At 40.8% G+C, this 19023-nt stretch overlaps 1 protein-coding gene across 1 annotated transcript in view; it reads right to left on the bottom strand.

Moving 5' to 3' along the window:
• Nucleotides 1-9280: 9280 nt before the first annotated feature.
• The window catches only part of cux1b (cut-like homeobox 1b), a 59448-nt gene continuing 49705 nt past the window's right edge, over nucleotides 9281-19023 (bottom strand). The window contains exons 15-22 of the mRNA XM_054603557.1: nucleotides 11835-12038; nucleotides 10793-10905; nucleotides 10550-10666; nucleotides 10312-10395; nucleotides 10026-10082; nucleotides 9789-9869; nucleotides 9615-9679; nucleotides 9281-9486 (exon numbers count right to left, since the gene is read on the bottom strand). Coding sequence (XP_054459532.1) covers nucleotides 9438-9486; nucleotides 9615-9679; nucleotides 9789-9869; nucleotides 10026-10082; nucleotides 10312-10395; nucleotides 10550-10666; nucleotides 10793-10905; nucleotides 11835-12038 — 770 coding nt within the window. The 3' untranslated portion in view covers nucleotides 9281-9437. The remainder of the gene's footprint in view (nucleotides 9487-9614; nucleotides 9680-9788; nucleotides 9870-10025; nucleotides 10083-10311; nucleotides 10396-10549; nucleotides 10667-10792; nucleotides 10906-11834; nucleotides 12039-19023) is intronic.

Below are 19023 nucleotides of genomic sequence, written 5' to 3'. Positions count from 1 at the left end.
CTTTACAAAAAGTGTGTCATCATGTGTTTACTTTTACTATTATCAAATAAATATACATATCTTACTTGTAAATGTGTGAGATTTTGCACATGAAAAGCCAGTCCTGTATCATTACTTCATTTTGTGGGCCTTTCTTGAGGGGATTTGAATCCAAATCAAGTTTTAAAACCTTGGTATATATTCTTAAATTAAGATGTGTTTAATGAAATTACCACAAACTGACACACGTAAACCTCAGGAACTGTTACCAAGGGTTTCCATTAGACTAAACCGTCATTTCATTCAGTTTCTGTTTCATTTCACTTGAATTACTGAACAAATCAGTAATGTAGACGATGATTCAGATGTCAGAAAACAGGCTGAGTTTTTGTTATTCCAGCGTCAGAGTAAAGGTTGATTTCTTAAGGTCTGAAGCTGCCGTATAGTTAACAGTGCACTGACCTTACTTGGCAATATGACAATAAAGTACATACAAAATGCACAGGAAGGCAGGAAGTGTGGGTGGAAGGTCAACTGAAGCCCAACAGCAGTTGTTTGCCTGATGAATCCATGCTATGTGTATCATGCTTCACGGTAAAACTATGATGTAGATTTTCCTGTTTTAATTTAATGTCAGGGACTACATGCATGAAATGAAATAGCTCCTGGGCTTGAATGCACCAGGAAATATTGCCCCCCCGCCTGCCCCCCCCGAGTGTCCCGCGGCAATGATTTTGAATACAAGGAAGGCGCGCCGCGAAGAGAACGAACGAAGCAAGCGGCGCGGCAGAGAGACTACATTCTTGAGGTTTTAACTGATTCTTGCTAACATAGATATAGAGAACTGAGAATGCAAATAAAAGCACCTTGATTCTTGGTTCCTGAAAAGTTGATATTTAAAAGAGAACCTAGCAGAGACCCATTCAGCCAGATTAAGCAACAGGAAAAGCACGAGTCACTTTTAACGTGACTCTTGAGGCTTTTATTTTGAAGGAACATTCAAACACTAGTCAGTGTCTATTGACCGCAGCTTCCTTTAGTGTGTGTGTGTGTGTGTGTGTGTGTGTGTGTGTGTGTGTGTGTGTGTGTGTGTGTGTGTGTGTGTGTGTGTGTGTGTGTGTGTGTGTGTGTGTGTGTGTGTGTGTGTGTGACTGATCTAGGCTATTTAACAGCCGCTGATGACTGCCCTTGAAAGGAGCCACGCCCTTTTATTGTTGCCATTTCTGACACAATACAAGAAATCCTGTGTGTGTGTGTGTGTGTGTGTGTGTGTGTGTGTGTGTGTGTGTGAGAGATATTTTACATTAGTAACTTAATGATTGAATGTAAGAAATAAAACATTTGACCCCCTGGTGACGGCATACACACTTGACACAGACAAATACAAAGTGGCTTTAAAAACACACATAAAAAAAAAAAAACTGTTTTCACTGGGCTTCAGGGCCACACACACACACACACACACACACACACACACACACACACACACACACACACACACACACACACACACACACACACACACACACACACACACACACAAACACACAAACACACACACACACACACATCAGCAGTGGTGACCACATACTTTGACGTGGAGGCTGCAGCTGGTCCAAACACACACTCACACAGTTAGAGTATTGACTGACTGAATGAAGCCTCCTTGTGTGTTTTCTCACTAATATCCTGATTTACTGCAAAACATTAGCGTACATGTTGTTTAGCCGAGTGAGACTTCTCTCCCGTGGCTCAGAGATGTTAACCACTCATTGAGTGACCGTAGCTAAGCACACCTTCACTACTAATCCACTTTGAGAGGATTGACTCCATTGTGGGGTTAAAGCTTAAAACAATAACCTGGTCAGGCCACAGACAGGTGGTAGTGGGAGAGGACAAGCTGCTCTAGAAGACTGACGTCTTATCTAAGTGTTTCCTCTTAAATCAGCCGCTCTGCTTCTGCGCCTCAGTCATAGCTGGCAGACTGTGATCTTGTTTTGCCAACTCTTTTCTCAGCCGGTAAGCAGCTCTGACCGATCCATGTAATGATTAGCAGTAGAGACATGATTAAATAAAAGCAAGTGATTCAAATGTTGCCAGTTTGCCCAAAACATTTAATGTTAGAGCAAATTTTTGAAAATGATAACACAGTTTAGTAAAATATTGATAAATAATATACAATAATTGTTGCATACTCATACATTTTCCTGGTAACCCATTGTAACCTTTTCAACAAGTCATAGTGCGTGTATTTCACTGTCAATTTATGTTTGACAAATACAAACATAAATCTAAGATTGTGAAATCAATTTAACAAGAGTTTGGACAAGTGAGGAGGAGCCACCATTGTTGTTTTTATTATCAGTGTGTGTCTCAATTCAAACGAGAGTGAGGAGCTGCTTAATGAAACAAAAAGAGAGACCTGGGCTGGGCGAGGGCTCTCACTCTGTGTCTCTCTCCAGAGACCCTCGCTTCTTATTGATCCTCACACACTTCCTGCCGGAAGGATGAATCAACGGGAGCGCTGTGGGGGGGGCTACAACCTCCTGGTCATCCACAGACCAGTCACTGTCTCTCCCACATCACCTCTGCTTTTTAGTGCCTACATTTCCACATCTAAATCCCCTCATTCAGCCATCAACTTATCACATTGTTTCTTCTTAATTCCCCCTAAAGGTCAACGATTTCAGTCCTCCAGAGAAACATGTCTATTTTTTCCTCTGTGCAGACACACAGTTCGATGGCAGAGCAGGGTCCCATTAAGTAACACTGCACACAAAGAGCACGGCCTCCTCTGTGGGCGTCATCGATCAGGAGTTCAAATATATACCTCATTTAGACTTCAGAGAGGTGAGACAGGCTGAGAGACAAAGGAAGGGGAAAAAAAAGATGCTTTCGAGCCGATTTCCTGTGAAAGCATCTAAAGTGGTTGAGATGGAGATTGGCCTCCGGAGGCCGTTTGAGGATCAATGTGTCAGCAGGCTTTAATAAGAAACTGCCCCTCACTGTCTCTTGAACAGGAAAACACACTACTGAGGGGGCACAGAAAACCCGGCTTGCCTCTGAAGATGCCATTCTATTCAACGTAGGAGACACTTCTGCTGCATTCGTAGAAATGTGTGAATGTTCAGTCTGGACACATGAATTACTGGTTGGAAGCTTTTAAATGCTGTAACCTGAAGCTTCATGGGAAACACAGAGAATAATCTGCCAGAGAAGAAACAGAGACATAAGAACGGAAGAATTTAAAGGTGCAGTGATGTGAAAAGAGAAACAAAACAAAATGTTCCTGACAGGAGGTTCTGTTTCCATGATGCATAAGGATTCTCATGTCCACTCCCTCACAACCTTTCTGATTAAACATCTAGCTTTTCGAATTGGGACTGAGTGTGGATTCAGACCAAAATGAAACTTCCCTCACAACGATAGTGAGGTGAACAGTAGACATACTTAATTAACATCACAAAGTAATCTACCAAGAGCGTGTTCGTGCATGTTCGTTATTGGCCAGCGCAGCACCTTTCCGGTGCAAGTTAAATGTTTAATGTTTCGTACGTAACTTAAGTTACATATTAACTATACTTATATTAAGCCAAACTGTGATCTTTTACTAAACCTAACCAAGTAGCTAATGTTGTTGCAATTTGGTTTTGTTTAGTTTCAATTCACAAGTTTAAAACTGTGAGGGTAATACCTGAGAAAAAACATTTCCAAAACAATGCAGTTTAGTTCTATGTGTATGTTTTAGGAGACATTATTGCTACACATCCCCAATATAACTCCTACCCTTTATGCATTGTGTGTGTGTACCATGGCACCTACAAGCTGCTTATTATTGAGTGCACAACCGACAATCATTTAATTTACATGTCAGCTATGGACATTCAATTAAACCCAATATAAACTAAAATAAATTAGCTCTAAAAAACTATATTTGGACACAGAACCCCTCTAATAGAATTAGACATGAAATCAGATCTATGTGATCAATATAAAAAGGCAGTGACCGAGGTGCTACAGGAGCCCGAGGGTGTGTGGGGCCCAGGGCCAGTTGATCATTTGATCTGGCACTCCAGTCTTGCTTTAGTCCATAGTCCATCAAAAACTGTGTACTCAAGCTGGAGTATCGCTGATTAACAAACACAAGTCATGTTTTTCCTGTTTATGTGTGTGTGTGTGTGTGTGTGTGTGTGTGTGTGTGTGTGTGTGTGTGTGTGTGTGTGTGTGTGTGTGTGTGTGTGTGTGTGTGTGTGTGTGTGTGTGTGTGTGGTTTCATCCCCAGTTAGATCTCATCACATAGTGTCAAAATTGTCAGTCTGCCAGCTGAGTCATACAAATTTCTATTTGCAGCCGCTTCAACCGAGGTGGCAAGAAAATTAGCAGCACTGATCCTCAGATGACTTGAAACGTTGTTGAGTGTGTGTGCGTGTGTGTGTGTGTGTGTGTGTGTGTGTGTGTGTGTGTGTGTGTGTGTGTGTGTGTGTGTGTGTGTGTGTGTGTGTGTGTGTGTTTTGCGTCACACTGTACCTGAGGTTGTGTTTCACCCGCTGAGCTTGTAAAAGATGATGCATGATGAGTGCCATGAACAGGAAGGAAAGCACGTCAGTTAATCACATGCTGGAAATAAACTTATCAAGAAACAATAGAGAAAGTGATGGAAAGTACATTTACTCAAGTAACGTACCTTAATACAGTTTTTGGACTTTATGATTCTGTATTTTATACAAATTTCAGAGGGAAATACTGTTATCTCACAACTACAGTTACTTTTACAAATTTTACAAACAAAATTATTTTATTATTTTATAAAATATGAAACTTTTATAGATTAACCTCCCAACAGAGAATAAGGTAAAATCAGCTCCACAGCAAAAAGAGAAAACATTGATATGTATGTTACACATTTCACTTCAATATTAGATATATTAGATATGCAGGATTTTGTCTTGAAGTATTTCTACATTGTGGTTTTGCTTACTTTACCTACGGATGTGACTACTTCTTTCCTTTCCTCTGACGTTTTTAAAACCCAACAGTTATTGAGTATTAACCCTGAACTTGTACATTTGATAAGAGTGACAAGATCGCCATAAAGCATTGTTATTGCACCAAATAAAGAAATCTAGAAATCCTATGGGCCATGAATGAATAAATATATATTCCTTTTGTTTGTCTCCAACATCAGAAATAAAACAATGTACTTATTAGGGATATAGGAGAGGTAGTGCTGCATAAACAATAGGGTCAACTGATATAAAGTAGAGCTTATGAAAATGTTTTATTTTCTCTGAGGCTCCAAACAGAAGTAATGTGTCTTTTATAAGCAATTCCCATAAAATTGGTTAAGGTCATTAAGTATATAGCTGATAAATGAACGTTTTTTTTAGATGGAACATCAGGGTTACCTCATTTAGGCTGTGATTTATATCATATGAATATGTTAATCGTGTGTTTTTTTCTTTGTTATGACTGTACAGTCTTTTGTCTGTGAATTAACGTGATCTAAATCCACCGTCACTTCCTTTCACCTTCCCCAGATGAGGTGAGAGGACGGCATGGTGGGGGGACTTCAGGAGGTGGGGGTCATAAGAGAGAAAGAGAGAGAGACCGTCTCCATATTCAGCATCCGGGATCACGTGGCCGAGTGATTCAGCCAGACGATGTCAGAGCAAATCAGAGCGCAGGGGAGCATTCAGAACGGAGCCACCTGACAGAGGAGGCCTGTTTCCATAGCAACGCCCATGGGGGGAGGGTGATGAAGAGGTGGGGGGGCGACGACGACTAAAGCGCCTGCATGCGGACAGAGGGAAGGATGAAACAGAGGAAGAGAACAGAGGCATTTCTGAAGAGGATTATGAAGGAATGATTTATCCAAAATAATATGAATGACACCTCCCAAACACACAAACAGGTGCCAAACTCCCTTAGCAATTCTCCCTCTACACACACACACACACACACACACACACAAACCCACGCACACACACACACACACACAACACACACACAAACAGACACACACTCTTTGTATCCATGCAACAGTCCTCGACAGTTTATGGTCTGAGCTACTTAGAGACACAAAGGAGTAAAATCCTGAATGGTGTGTTGAATCTATGAATGCAATGAATGAGATTTTCACAGCTACAGAGAAATGAATGAAGAGGACGCCTCTGAATGGGAGGGATGTCTGGGAGAAAGAAAAAAAATATTACTTGCCTAGCTAAAGCAGGATTCATAAAAAGTGTTTACATAACTCCTCTCTCACTAGGACTTATCTGCAGCTCCACTTAGAACAGCTGAAACCAAAAAATCAACCAACAATTTTGATAATTGTCACTTATGAAGCAAAAATGCCAAATATTCTTTGGTTGCAGCCTCTTGATGATAATGCACTGCTTCTCTCTGGGTAATCAATATAAATTGAATATGTTTGGGCTGTTCGTTGGTGGTCCAAATTAAGCCGCTCCATAATTAATATTTCTTTTGCCTGCCATGAACCAAAAGATGTTCAATTTTTGTTTTTAAAGCTTTATAAAAACATTTTGTTAACTGTACAGTCAAACACTCTGAAAACTCTCATTCCTGCACAATTGTCTAAATAATAGTATTAATGTTTAAAGCAGTGTCCGCACCACATGAAGTCCCCTCTATGTATAATAAAAAAAAACGTTATAGCTTTTATATTTTATTATATAGATTACTTGAACAAATTACAATTGCAGTTGTGGTTTGGATTTTTTGTTGTGCTAGCCCGTGCCCTTTTTGATAATCTATTGCCTACTAAGAATATTGAACTCTTTCCAGTGAAAGCTCCTTGCTTCTATCAAAGATGCCATTGGGGTCAAAGATGCCATAGCTGACTCTTGAGAAAAACAACAGCAAATGCATTCGCAGAAATGTCCCAATGAGAATTTTATATGCTAAATGCCATTAAATAAATACTAAAGGTAAAACAGATAAGGCGATGCAGGAAGAAGCTGCGAGCAGTCACAGACAGAAAACAGTCAGAAGAGACAACTAAATAATTCATATTTGTAATAAAGAATAACTTTACTGCCCTCTGCTGAGCCCATAATGGAAATGAAACCTCTCGACTATGAAAGAAAGATTGAATTACTCCAGTATTACCTTTATTTTTACACTCCTACATAACAGGTTGTTTGCAGGACATATGCTCCTTGAAACGTCTCAAAATAATCATGAAAAAAATTTAAATGCTGACAAATCAAGTATCGTGTCGTTAAAGTAATCTCTCTGACCAAGGATCAGTCCATGAGAAGTGAACCGTCCACTGCGGTAAAAATAACCTCAGGCCATTAGGCTTACTTAAGACTTTTGTTATTCCACAGATGGAGGTTGTTAATATTTATGGATCTGTCGATAGACGGATGGAGAAGCCGAGACGAAGGATGTGAAGGAAAGAAAGATGGAGACCGGCGAGAGGAGAGACCAAGAAAAAAAAAAAAGGAGTGTGAATCCAAGGTTTGGGGTTAAAGGTGAATGCTGCTCCGGGGGGTGGGGGGTGGGGAGAGAGAATGAGGCTATAATTGTGCTGCGATAGCTCAGAGTCTGCTCTGATTGATAAGCAAAAGGGGGCTTAGATAGAGGGCAAAGTGGAGGAGGAGGAAGTGTGTGAGTGAGTGTGTGTGTGTGTGTGTGTGTGTGTGTGTGTAGTCTGCCTGTCTCGTTACTCTTTAATGGCTGTGAGCTGAGGTGATCTTTTAGAGGAGGTCTCTCATGAAAAATGCAGTCTAATCCAGTCATGCTGAAATGCAGGCAGCCGTCAGTCGGACTGCTGAGGCTCGAATCACCCATCAGCACATTTATTCAGCGTTTTAGAGCAGACGTCAGGCAGTTTTTCTTCCTCTTGGTTCAGCTGTTAAACGTACATTTCCTCACTGAGAGCTCGCTGTCAGCCCACATTTGTCTCTGACGAACATGCCTTGTGTAGAACTGACTATTGTAATATTACTATTTGTTTAAATGCTACAACTGGTGATTTATTTTTCGGCTATATGTCACCATGCAATTTAAGCCTATGTCTGTTCAAAATGTCATCACTTCATTTTATCCTATGAGACATTTGTGTGAATTTGTCACGATTAGCATATTCATTCTTGAGGTGTTTTGTGAGGTCACCCTTGACCGGCAAATTCTAATCAGTTCGAGTGCACATTTGTGCTAAATTTAAAGAGATTCCCTCCTGGTGTTCCTAAGATATCGCGTTCATGTGAACAAATGGACAGATGTACGGACGGAAAGAAAACCCAAAAACAGAATTCCTTCAGGCACTGACGCAGTGCAAACATTACTCAAACAGGAGTAAATAGTTAATTCATTGATGCACATTTGGTGTTCTAGTGAGTATTTGAAACAGCAAGACAGTGTATCTCTGATTGACTAATAATAATAATAATAATAGTGCCCGTGTTGCAACCTTAATGCAAAATGCTAAACTTTTCTCATTGATAGATTCTCTGTGAGGACTCTGCACAAACTGTAACCCAACATGAGCCATTCGACATAGTGCTATCTTCACCATTGCACACATCTCAGAATGACAACATCTTAAATTAAAATGATACGAGAAGAAATGCTGCATAGCCTTTATTTGGAATATATCTGCAATGCCAGAAAAGAAAGAAGTAAGCAGGTAAACATGCACAGTACTCCGTCTAGGAGAAGAATATTAGGATGATAGACTCAGTAACCGTTGGTGTATTACTGCCTCAAACCCTCATCTCTTAATCTCCTCAAGACAAATAACATTAACAAGGTGATTTCTGCACCAAAGACACTTAATCAATTATATTAGTCGAACTCAAGTAGGGGAATCTTTGAGGAATGACAAGTAAACTTATCTACTGTATTATTGTTCCACCATCATAAACTCTTAAAATAACCACCGTATCCTTTATAACCCACCTCACACAGTACACTCTCCAATCAAACATACATTTTAACCTTATACATATAACCTATAATCATAAATCAACTTTGTCTTTTTTTAAAATTTTATTCTTAAATTAACTCAAAATTCCAACTAAACCCAGAAAAAAACTCAACAAGACCCGGGTAATGTGGTCCCTTTGGTACAAGAAGAAAAACATCATCTTTACTTCATTAAATTTGTTCTACACTGGCACAGATTAATAGATTAATAATAAAATGATTAATACTTGGCTCTCAGTATTATGTTTACGAAGGAACCTTAAGTCATCGTTTTGCAAGACATATATATTAATAGCAACTTGTTAAAGCTCAAGAATCAGGAAGCGAAAAACACCAACACCACCTTTGAATCTATCAACCTTTTGATTTACAGTTTATGGCCCTACTGCGCCCCCTAGTGGAGATTTTAGTTACTGCAGAAACAAAGGTAAAGCTCCGTCTTCATGAGGAGCATGATTAGGGGAACTTTTATGCAGGCCATGCATGCTGCTGAATGTTGAACCAGCTTAAAGGTTTTGGTCGTTCTCATGGAACTGGTGGAGGTGGTCAGAGTACCTGGAAGTGAGATAGAAATAAAGAAAAGAAAAAAAGGATGAATCAGGTTCTTGCTAATGGGATTAAAATATAAATTCATACATGATGTGACATTATAAATGTCCAAGCTCCCGGGTGAACAAACTCACTTTTTAGCGCAGAAAGCAGAGCAATCTCTGCCGATACTCTCGCTCCAGGCCGTCTTGTACAGCACCTGAAAACAAAAACGGAATCAGTCAACAGATCAGATCCCTGAAACCGATGAGACAGAGACGTTAATGTTCCACCAGAAGACTTCATGAGGGGGTTGAAAGGAGACCCACCAGGAAGACCAGACAATGCAGGAACAAGGTGTAGAAGAAAGCAACAGTCCTGGCCATCTTGTTGGAGAGAATCACTCGGCCCTGAGAGACACAAAAACAGTGGATTAGTAAATATAGAGGACATACAACAGCATATACAAGGTAGGTGTGTGTGTGTGTGTGTGTGTGTGTGTGTGTGTGTGTGTGTGTGTGTGTGTGTGTGTGTGTGTGTGTGTGTGTGTGTGTGTTGAGGCTTACGAGGCTCAGAGTTGCCTTATCCCAGGGGCTGAGGCTCAGGTATCGGCGCTGACGCTCCTGCAAACACAGTAGTTTCAATAAGAATGTAACCTTTGAATCTGTGTGAACGAAACCAAATAAAACTATTTTTGTAGCAAACATGACGTCCTGTCATCCATGTTTGGTCTGTTGTCAAATATCAGAGTAAGAAACTATGACAGTTAATAACAAAACGATGGTAGCTTGTTTCTGAGAGTTTAAGAGAACAGTTTCATTTATGTGTATGAACTGGAGGTGTGTCTTGTACCTTCTTGCTGAAGGAAGCAAATGGGTCCAGTCTCTCCTCGTACTGGGAGGAGTAGCGCATCACAGTGTCGTCACTACCGCCAGCCTACAGCAGAGAAAACACACAGAGGACAAATGTTACCGCAACGTATTTTAGGGTTCAGATTCCACCAAATCCACAAGATGTAAGACACAAGAACATCACTAGATCACATTCATTCATTCATTCATTCATGCACACACACTGCACACTGACTCACTCTGCCAGGGTAGCTCTGCAGGAATTTGATTTTCTCATAGAGTTTGATGTTGTCTGCTCTCAGGCTGTCCAGTTCATTCTGCAGCGCCTGCATGGTCTGCTGCATGGAGCGGTTCTCCTGCAGGGGACAGAGAAAACAAACAGATGACAAATGAGTTCTCTAGAAAAAGACACAGGAATACAGGATGTGTTTGTGCGTGTGTGTGTGTGCGCGTGCGTGCGTGCTAGAGAGATCGTGACTCACAGCTTCCAGCTCCTGATTGCGAGAACGAAACCTCTCCCTCTGGCTGGAGATGATGGAGAGCAGAGAGTCCATCTGGCCCTGAGGAAGCTCAGAATGGGGACCCACGCCTAAACCTGGAGGTAACACAGATAAAAATAAAAAATACACTTAAATGTCATAATCCACTTCCTCTGTTAACATGGATATAAAGTCAGGGTTTTTTTTTTGATGAATGGGTCATTTTAACTATATTATGTGGTTAGATTGGATGCTAATATCTTGTTTATTCGCAGACAGGCTGAGTCCATCAAACCTCAAAGCTGGACTCCTTCTTGAGTGTCAAATGAAAGAAAAGAAACACTTAAAAATCACTCTAATCAGGCTAGTTTGCTGTATTCAAACAGACAACCCTCCTGCAGCGCCTCAGCTCAGCAGGCTCACCTCATTTCAATTGGAAAACTCGTGTTGTCTGCAAGTCAGCCTTCAGGGGAGGATTGACACCCCATTTGAAGGCTCTCACCTCAAAGACTTCTCAATGAGGAAGTTTCACACAAGCCTCAAAGCTGATTGATTAATTCAAAACCGTTTGTCTCCGTTTAAGAGTTAAGATACAAAGATTTTGACTTTCTTTTTGGCAAAGGGAGAAAAAGAAATATTGAAAGTGTTTAAAACAAAAAGCACCCAAATTCATATAAACCTTTTCAGATTCCTTTTTGTCATGATTTTTGAAATGTAGAAGCTAAAAGCTTAAAGGTTGTGGAGATCTCTTTAAAGAGCACAAGATTTGAACCTTGAGAAAGACATTTGCTCATCCCAGGGCTTTAAGGATCTTCCTAAGCACTGCAGTACAATGGATGTTTAGGGAAAATTAACTTCTCTTTCTGGAGGACAACACCTTAAATGTGGTGTGCTCTTAATTGTACATATTCAAAAGTGATATATCACTTCAAAATATTTTGGGGGTGCTGTTGCATTTTGCTCTCAGTCATAGTGAGGGTCCAAAGAAAACACTGCTCCAATATTTTTGGAACAGTTACTTAAAGAACTCTTCAAAGGGACATACCAGCAAACATTGCAGAGGCCTCTTTGATCGGCCCCGGGATGTTCTCCATGTTGCTGACCTCCGACCCGTCCGCGTCGGGGCGCTGGAGGGAGGACATGGACTGGATGGTGCTCAGGTCGTGTTCCAGCTTCAGGATGAGCTCCTTCTGCTCAGCACTGGTCCTCACTGCAGCTGAAAACTCCACCTGCAGCTCTGCATAGCGGCCTGTTGCCGGCAGAGAGGAAAGAGAATTGGTAGATTATTTTTTTGATTTAGGTTTCTCATTTGTCTTCAGATGTTATTTAAAGTTCCCAAAATAACTCACCTGTGGAGGCTGTAAATGGCAGAAGCAGTCCAAATATCCTAAACATAACTGAACTACACACCTTCCCTGGTTTTCTAACAGATCTCTTTCTCTGAGAATACTTATTTCACCACCCATGTGTTAGGAATAAGAAACATTTCCATCAAGATTTTTTGGCAATGAAAACAAAAAAGCAAAAAACAAACAAACTACCACAGCACACTTTTAGTATTTGTATAAAAGAGATTTACTTCAATTATCACACCTAGGGTGCATGTGAATAATAATGATGATGAATCAAATGTCAATCATAACAAATACATTGTGAACGTTTCATACAGTGATATTGCTTTTCAATGTTGTAGAAGGGACTGTTTTACAGTGCTGAGAACAAACAACATGATACGTTTAGTAAATAGAAAGATAAAGTAACAATGATACATGAGGAAAAACAAAAGGGAGGGAGACCCCAAAAGGAGAAAAAAGCATCTCAGGAGTGACAGAAGTGCTAGGGTAACAACTTTCAAAAAAACATCTTAACCATCCCTTTACAGTCATGCAGCCTTTTGTACTACAACACACATGTACGCGCACACACACTCACAAAAATAGGCAGTGGGAGAAGTTATGAGAATTATTACTTCCACATTGTTGATGACAAGGTTGGAAAAAAAATCATCTAAAACACAACTCTGAACTTGCTAAAGCCTCAACAAGCATCTTAAAGCTTTCCAAAAGGAGAGGGGGGGGGTGAAGATCTCCCCCAGGTCATTTGGTTGTCAGACTATACTGTGGTTTAAGCTATGGGTGAACTGAAGCAACGACACAAAGGTAGCAACATTCAGAAAACTGTCAGCAACCTTTCAACAGAGGTGGATAACTACTTCACTATTTGGCTTTTTGCTTCCTCTTCTAAGTCTTGTGAGCATTCGCTGAAATGTTTATCGATCCAGAGTTGATCTCTGGGTGTTGAAAATTGTACAGTTAAGCATGAAAATACTGGAGAAATAAGAGGAAATGGTTTAAGACTTAAAAACTAGCTGGAGCCAATGTGAGAGGTGAGCGTAAAAACGAAAAAAAACAAAAGCACGCGAGTACATTGGAGGGGGGGGGGGGGGTAAAGGATGAGTGTATTGTGCTGTATTATGTGTGTATGTATTACTGAGTGTGCTATGCATACAGCACCACTGAATCGGAAAGTGTTTCCTTACAAAACCCACTTCATAAGATATATTCTAAAAGTATTACAAAAAACATCTGAGGTTTTTCTTTCTTTCTTTTTTTTTCCTGAATATGGTGACCAGTGCTGCTGTTCAGGCTTCCATTACAACTAACATGTCAAATGAATAACCACTACTTCAACAGATCATACAGTAAAGCTTTACGACTTCAGAAAACATGATATGATATACAGCATCTGTTACACCTTTACAATGTTATTCAACAGTGTATAGAATCATCTGATTTAAATTTGTAGAAAAATATCTGTGGATCATGGAAAAGTCCTGAATCGTCCCTTCTCTCCTCCTGCCTTCAAACAAAAGCGTACTGTGACAATAGTGAATCAATAGCTACTTGATCGATCGTATTTACACGTCTCTTTTCCAAATAACCATTAGAATTGGCACACGTCATTATCAATACCTGTAGTGCCATTATTAATGTCACAGCAAACCTGACACAAACAGAAAAATACAAAATGCCCTATGAATAAATTCAGTGTTATTACAGTGTACGCTGTTTCTGCATGCTTCCTCCTTCATTCAATGCTCTGGCCTTTCGCTGCTAGTTAAGGTTATGTACAACGTAAGAAATGCATTGTGGGAAAACAACTGTCTGAAATAGGACCCGGACCGAGACGTGTCTGCAGGTCAGTCATTAGAATACACAAGCTCATTTTTCTCCTTTTCACTCTTTCACTGCACTCCAGGAATTATATACAACCCTCCTCAGAGAGCTGAGAAAAGATGACTTTAAAGTACCAATATGAAGCGTACGAGAAATTAAATTTGGGTCAAGATGTGGGAGATATTATGAACCGGTGTGGTGAAATAGTCTACATCTAATGACATCACTAGTTTGGTGCCCTGCTTGGCAGTTAAAGGCACAAATCTGATGATCTCACATGGTTTAGGTGAGTTGGATGGATCTGGCTTTAAAATGGCAAATGGGTTAAGTGCTTATATTCTTTACAGTAGCTATTCATCACCATTAAACACACTGCGGTTGTCCAGTCCAAGCAGTCCACCAGAAAGCGGTAAGCCTTCGGTATTCTGCGGAAGACGGATGTTTCACATCAGTCGTCCACATGAAGCGCCAATGTTTGAGGATTTTTTTTTACAATTATTAGATACACTAGAAAATCCAATTTTAAATAATGCATCTTAATGCAGTGCAACGGGGTTATCAGTAACTTTTGACAGGCTGTGAATATATCTGGAAGTACATTCAGGGAAAAGGGGAGGCTTGAGGATGGACTGAGGAGATTTTGGGTAGAAACCAAAACAGGTGTTTGCTCATAATATCTACAACTGTACAGGACAATGGCTCTTTCAGTCACACAGGTATCTGTGGTTTGAAACAAGGGGCTACTGTATAAGAATACAGTTTATAATGTATAAAACATGGGTACAGCTATCTTATGTTTTAACTTTAGTGTTAGGATGCAGAGAAGAGTCTGTGCTTGGTTCACAACCACTTTTAAAAAAGGCATACATTTCCCAGGATCCCGGGGATCGTACTCTGTTGTAGTGTTTACAGACCCTGTCCCAAGTAAGTCTTCGAAAAAAGATTCTAATAAGTGCTTTGTTACGGACTGCAATATAAATTCTGCATAATCATAGGCTGGCTATCTGTTCAATCTGACGTAGCACCCCCTGCTAGCTGGTACACTTCTCTAATCTCAATTTGGCAGATATGACCTCTTTCAAGTTAACTTGTGTTTTCAAGTTTAGGTAATTTCATTTGACCTATTTTGACAAAGAGTAAATTATGTTAATGTGATTACCGAGTGGGCGAGCGCCATCTAAAGAAAGCTGCATGCCCCTGCCGAGCGTTAGTGTTGGGCTTTTCCCAAGAAACAGCCGAAAAAACATTATCCGAGGATAGAAAACAGGAAAAGAGATATGCTATCATATGTTCGCTGATCTTGATATGTACTTTGATTCTCTAGCTAGCAATTTAAGAGCATAACTGTTGTGGTAAAAGCTTAATGCTTACGGGAGCATGAACTGTAGCAAACATTTTTTTTTCTCAAAGCTATTGAAATGACACTAAACTTTTAGGATTCATGAATATACAAACAAATGAGAACTAGTACATCTTTGTAAATATTAACCAATACTGCCGGCAGTCTATACGTCTAATAAAAATGTTACTTGCCCTCAGGAACAGTATAATCCCTTAAAAAATAGACAACTCAAATGATAAGACATTAAATGAAAAAATACAGCACCTATAAATAAGCAGAATAAAAACCAAACTATAAATGCAAAATAGCAATAAAACCAAGCTACAGTAAATCATAGTATTACACTACTTTGTGAGAAGATTAATGTAATGGTAACGCATCAAACAGCTTAAAGAAGGGTGTCAGTTGTGCACTAGTAGTGTGTGCAAGTAGATACGAAATATGACCCCACTCATTGGAAACACTGAACACTCCTCAGTCGCACGCACTTGTGCACACGCATGTATTGACAGGCATGTGTGTACATGCACCCATGCAAACGCACGCACACATACACATACACACACACACACATACACACACACACACACACACACACAAAAGGGGAGGCAGTAGGCTGACAGGCACTGAGGGCTTGTGTGGGACAGGGAGGAAGTGATATGCCTTATAATTTGTAGTGTTTACAGTAGAATTCAATGCAAAACATCCCTGGATACAGGACAGACTGGAAGGAGAGTGACAACTATTCATACCAGGGTTGGGGAGAATTCACTTTGACGGCAATCAACAGAAAGTACAGATGTATAATCTAGTACTCTACATTGCAATTCATTCGCTAAAATCCATTTTTTTTTCAGTCAAGAATTTCATTATTGATAATCTACTTTGTGAATTTTATTCGGAGTGAATTGACCTCGACCCTGACTTACATGCAGGCAAATACAAACGCACACAAGACACACACACACACACACACACACACACAAACAAACACACAAACACACTCTTCCTGATTTGGCCTATAAAAACATGTGAGTTTGTGAATAGAGAAAATTTGTCAGTGGTGCAGACACACACAGCCAGCAGGTCCAGTGCTGGGTAACAGCTGTGACGTGCACAACCTAAAACAACAAGAGACATGTATCGTATCATCATGTCAGACAGCTACAGTACTACGTGAATTCATTGTATCGTATTTCAACAACGCAACATTATTCCATTTCAACTTTGTTTTTTTTTTGTGGTTTTTTTTCTTCAAACAGTAACTTTTTCATTCTCTTATTTTCTTTTCTTATTTTGTACTAATCAAAAATGCTTCCTAAAATTCCCTATTTTGTACTCTTTAGAGTCAATAGACTGTGCAATCTCTTATTGGCAACCAAATTGCAATATCAAAATGAAGAGATCATCCTTCGTCCTTAAAATAAGGTTTTTAAGGAGGCAAAAGGAGGGTTCCTTCCATCCTTCCTCTTCAGATGAGTGCGTGTGTTTGTGAGGAATTAGAAATCCTTCTGGCCATCACATGGCTGTCAGCAGGATAGGATATGGGACACAACAGGTCAAAGTTCCTCTCTCTTACATCAGTAACCATGGCAGCTCAGCCGGCAGGCCTTCCACTACCCTCTTAAGAGTGTAGGAGTGGGATTAAAAACGAAAACATGCTGCCATTGAGAAGAGAGAACACACACACATATACACTCCATTTTGAGGTGTGTATACACACACAAACAGGTGCACACTGACACAACCCCTAACATACACACACTCGCACACACACACGCAGTGAGTGAAAAAGGCAAAGGGTTTGTAACAGTCACTCTACAGTGTGAAAAATGAGGCGTCTCACTGAGTGAGGGGAGGTTTGTGGACACTTGGGAGGTGAGAAGAAGAGCGGAAAAAATCTCCTTTAAGAAAGTGAGAGTTCTTGTAAGAGAGTTCCTGTCTCTATCTATCATCTATCAGTGTCTATCACTGTGACAGCTGCTGTGTCAGGCTTTGCCTGTGTTACTGAGTCCAGGTTCAACCCCAGCTGTGGGTCGGACCCCAGCTCAGGACTAACCAGTCTGGTGCACCAGTGGCTGGTGATAGGGGGAGGTACAGCAGGGCCGGAGGCCAGCAGGACGGCTAAGTGCTTTTGTCAGTACAAAAACAAAACTCAGTTTAAAAAAAAGAGAGACACGTAAGTTCTCTTATTTTGTTCTTCTAGGATTTCAGTAAATCTTCTTTTTAAGGGTTTTGCCAACCACTCTTTGTTTCTTTCCTCTTTTGGGAAAGCTTCTATGTAATAAAAATGGCTGCTGAGCTTGACTTTGGCTGTGTCCACTCTCCAACTGGAACAGAGCAGGAGGGGTCCAAGGTTAGAGGTCGTGAGGTTATGAGACAAGAGGGATGAAGGATGGTCAGGGGGAGCTAGAACTCCCACTCTGAGGGATCCTCTTTGCTGGCAGCCTTCTCCAGCCTGTGGATGATGTTATTGAGATTGGCTGCTTTCTTCTTGCGCAGATTGTTGTCCCTGGGGTTTCTGGCAGGGCCAGAGGCTGGGATGTGAGTACTAGAGGCAGAGCCACTGGAGGATGCCTCTGTGAGGCTGAAGAGCCCCAGTCCACCCTGTCCACAGCTGGAGCCTGGCCCGACTAAGCCCGAGGTGATGCAGTCAAACTGGTCAGGGGAGTTATTAGAGCCCCCTGCCTCAGACTCAACCTCCATGTCGTCTTTGCATCCTCCTCTGTGATCATCCAAGCCCATTCCCAGTCCCTGGCGTGTCTCCACTGTGCCCTCAGATTCTGTCCCATCACAGCTGTCCCCCTCTCCTGATTTGGACCCGCGGAGGGAAGGGGAGCCCCCTCGCTGCCAGGCCCTAACCCTCCAGCCGCCTGGATCTCCTCTATGAAGAGCTCCCGCCGGATACGTGACCTGGTAGAAACACAAGAGTTCAGTCATGATACTCAGATCCTGAAATTCCATTTGTCAGACGCAACACATCTTACATTTGACTCGTCTGAAAACATTGTATGAGTTCACGGAGATCAGGGCAGGAACTAAGGAGCTCTTCCTTAGACAATGCCCATGTATTTAACAACACAACATGATCTATGATACACATACACACGTCAAATGCAAAAACATTTCTAGAAAATTCACTTAGCATTATAAAGTGTAAATCTATAAATTCAATAAAATAAATGTAAATCTATAAATTCAATAAAATAAATACAATTACAAATAACAAAAATACTGTTTTTATATGGAAATGGAATTAGATTTACTTAAATTATCTCAAATGCCCTTTGCAGAACAGCTTGTGCTACAAACACTTGAGGGCAATGGGTCAGTATTCAAGTGTGTCTCTTTTTCAAATGCTTACCTGTAATTATGGAACCAGTTGATGACAGTACTGGTCTTCAGGTTAAGCTGGGAGGCCAGCTCCTCAATGGTTTTGGGGGAGGGATAGGGCTTCTGCTGGTAGGCCCTTTTCAGGGCCTCCTTTTCTTCTGGGCCCAACACCACCCTGGCCTTCTTCAGGTGCTGATGTCCCGGGCTCTGGGAGCCCTGGATGTAGTCTGGCCCCATTAAACCCACGTCCATAGAATGGTTGTCGCTCAAGGAGCTCAGCCGCCTCTTCATGTAAGCTGAACAGTGACACAAAAACGAGAAGGGAAATTAATATATAAGAAAATACATAAGTGATGAATAAATATAGGGAATATTAAAATTAA

This window comes from Anoplopoma fimbria, chromosome 1 (assembly GCF_027596085.1).
Source record: "Anoplopoma fimbria isolate UVic2021 breed Golden Eagle Sablefish chromosome 1, Afim_UVic_2022, whole genome shotgun sequence".
Taxonomy (NCBI): Eukaryota; Metazoa; Chordata; class Actinopteri; order Perciformes; family Anoplopomatidae; genus Anoplopoma; species Anoplopoma fimbria.
The sequence above is the reverse complement of the archived record's forward strand: the minus strand, read 5'-3'. Positions and strand labels throughout refer to the sequence as shown.